The sequence below is a fragment of the Anopheles cruzii genome, unplaced genomic scaffold, assembly GCF_943734635.1.
Source record: "Anopheles cruzii unplaced genomic scaffold, idAnoCruzAS_RS32_06 scaffold04320_ctg1, whole genome shotgun sequence".
In the NCBI taxonomy this organism is placed as follows: domain Eukaryota; kingdom Metazoa; phylum Arthropoda; class Insecta; order Diptera; family Culicidae; genus Anopheles; species Anopheles cruzii.
This window is the reverse complement of record NW_026457905.1, coordinates 1-871: the sequence shown is the minus strand read 5'-3', so window position 1 is coordinate 871 and position 871 is coordinate 1. Positions and strand designations below refer to the sequence as shown.

General features: G+C 56.5%; 1 protein-coding gene across 1 annotated transcript; it reads left to right on the top strand.

Moving 5' to 3' along the window:
• Positions 1 to 299: 299 nt before the first annotated feature.
• LOC128277168 (uncharacterized) lies at positions 300 to 675 on the top strand (the record flags this gene model as incomplete). The annotated part of the gene is made up of 1 exon (XM_053015610.1): positions 300 to 675. A coding segment is annotated over one exon (376 nt), but the record flags the coding sequence as incomplete, so codon positions are not given.
• Between the last annotated feature and the right edge of the window lie 196 nt (positions 676 to 871).

Below are 871 nucleotides of genomic sequence, written 5' to 3'. Positions count from 1 at the left end.
TTGCTGTCAGTTCCCGAGTGTTCCCGACAGGTAGAGTTCTGACGTGTGGCGCAGAAATGAAGTTGTTCGTCGTGTTCGTGGTTGCCTTCTTAATGGCCACCGCTTCGGCGTTGCCCTACCAACGTAAGTGGGACAAAAAAGTGGCTCGAAGCAGTGCCGGGATTTGGACCGCGTGGAATCCCCGACCTAATGGATTCTCTTTGCAGTGATTCTGTTCGATGAAGCCGATCTTCCGATCCGCGTCGTTCGATCGGCCTACGGTGGCGGTGGCGGAGGCGGTGAAATTGGGGGGGGCTGAGTGGTAGCGCGGCCAACGCCGCTGCGCAGTCGTTCAACCAGGGTGGTGGCTTCGGAGGATTCGGAGGTGGTGGTGGCCACGGAGGTGGTGGTTTCGGAGGACTTTCCGGGTCGGCGGCATCGGCCGGATCACAGTCCTTCACGCAGGGCGGCGGTGGTCACGGTGGAGGTGGGTTCCCCGGATTCAGTGGATTCGGCGGATCGGCGGCCAATGCCGGGGCGCAGTCCTTCAACCAGGAAGGTGGTTTCGGAGGAGGCCACGGAGGTGGTGGTTTCGGAGGACTGTCCGGGTCGGCGGCAAACGCCGCTTCCCAGTCGTTTTCGCAGGGCGGTGGTGGTGGTGGCCATGGCCATGGAGGCGGTGGTTATGGACACTAAACTGGCCAGTGACGCGGAAATACATAAAACCAGAAAACGAACGAACCCGCTTAAGAACCCCATTGTTTCGTGCATCTTTGAACTTTTTCGATCCATTTTTGTTTGTGATATCGAATACGATTCAGCATAGCTCGTCATTCGACGAAAGGAAAACAAAACAAATTGGAATAATATTTTGCAATGAGAATGAACATGC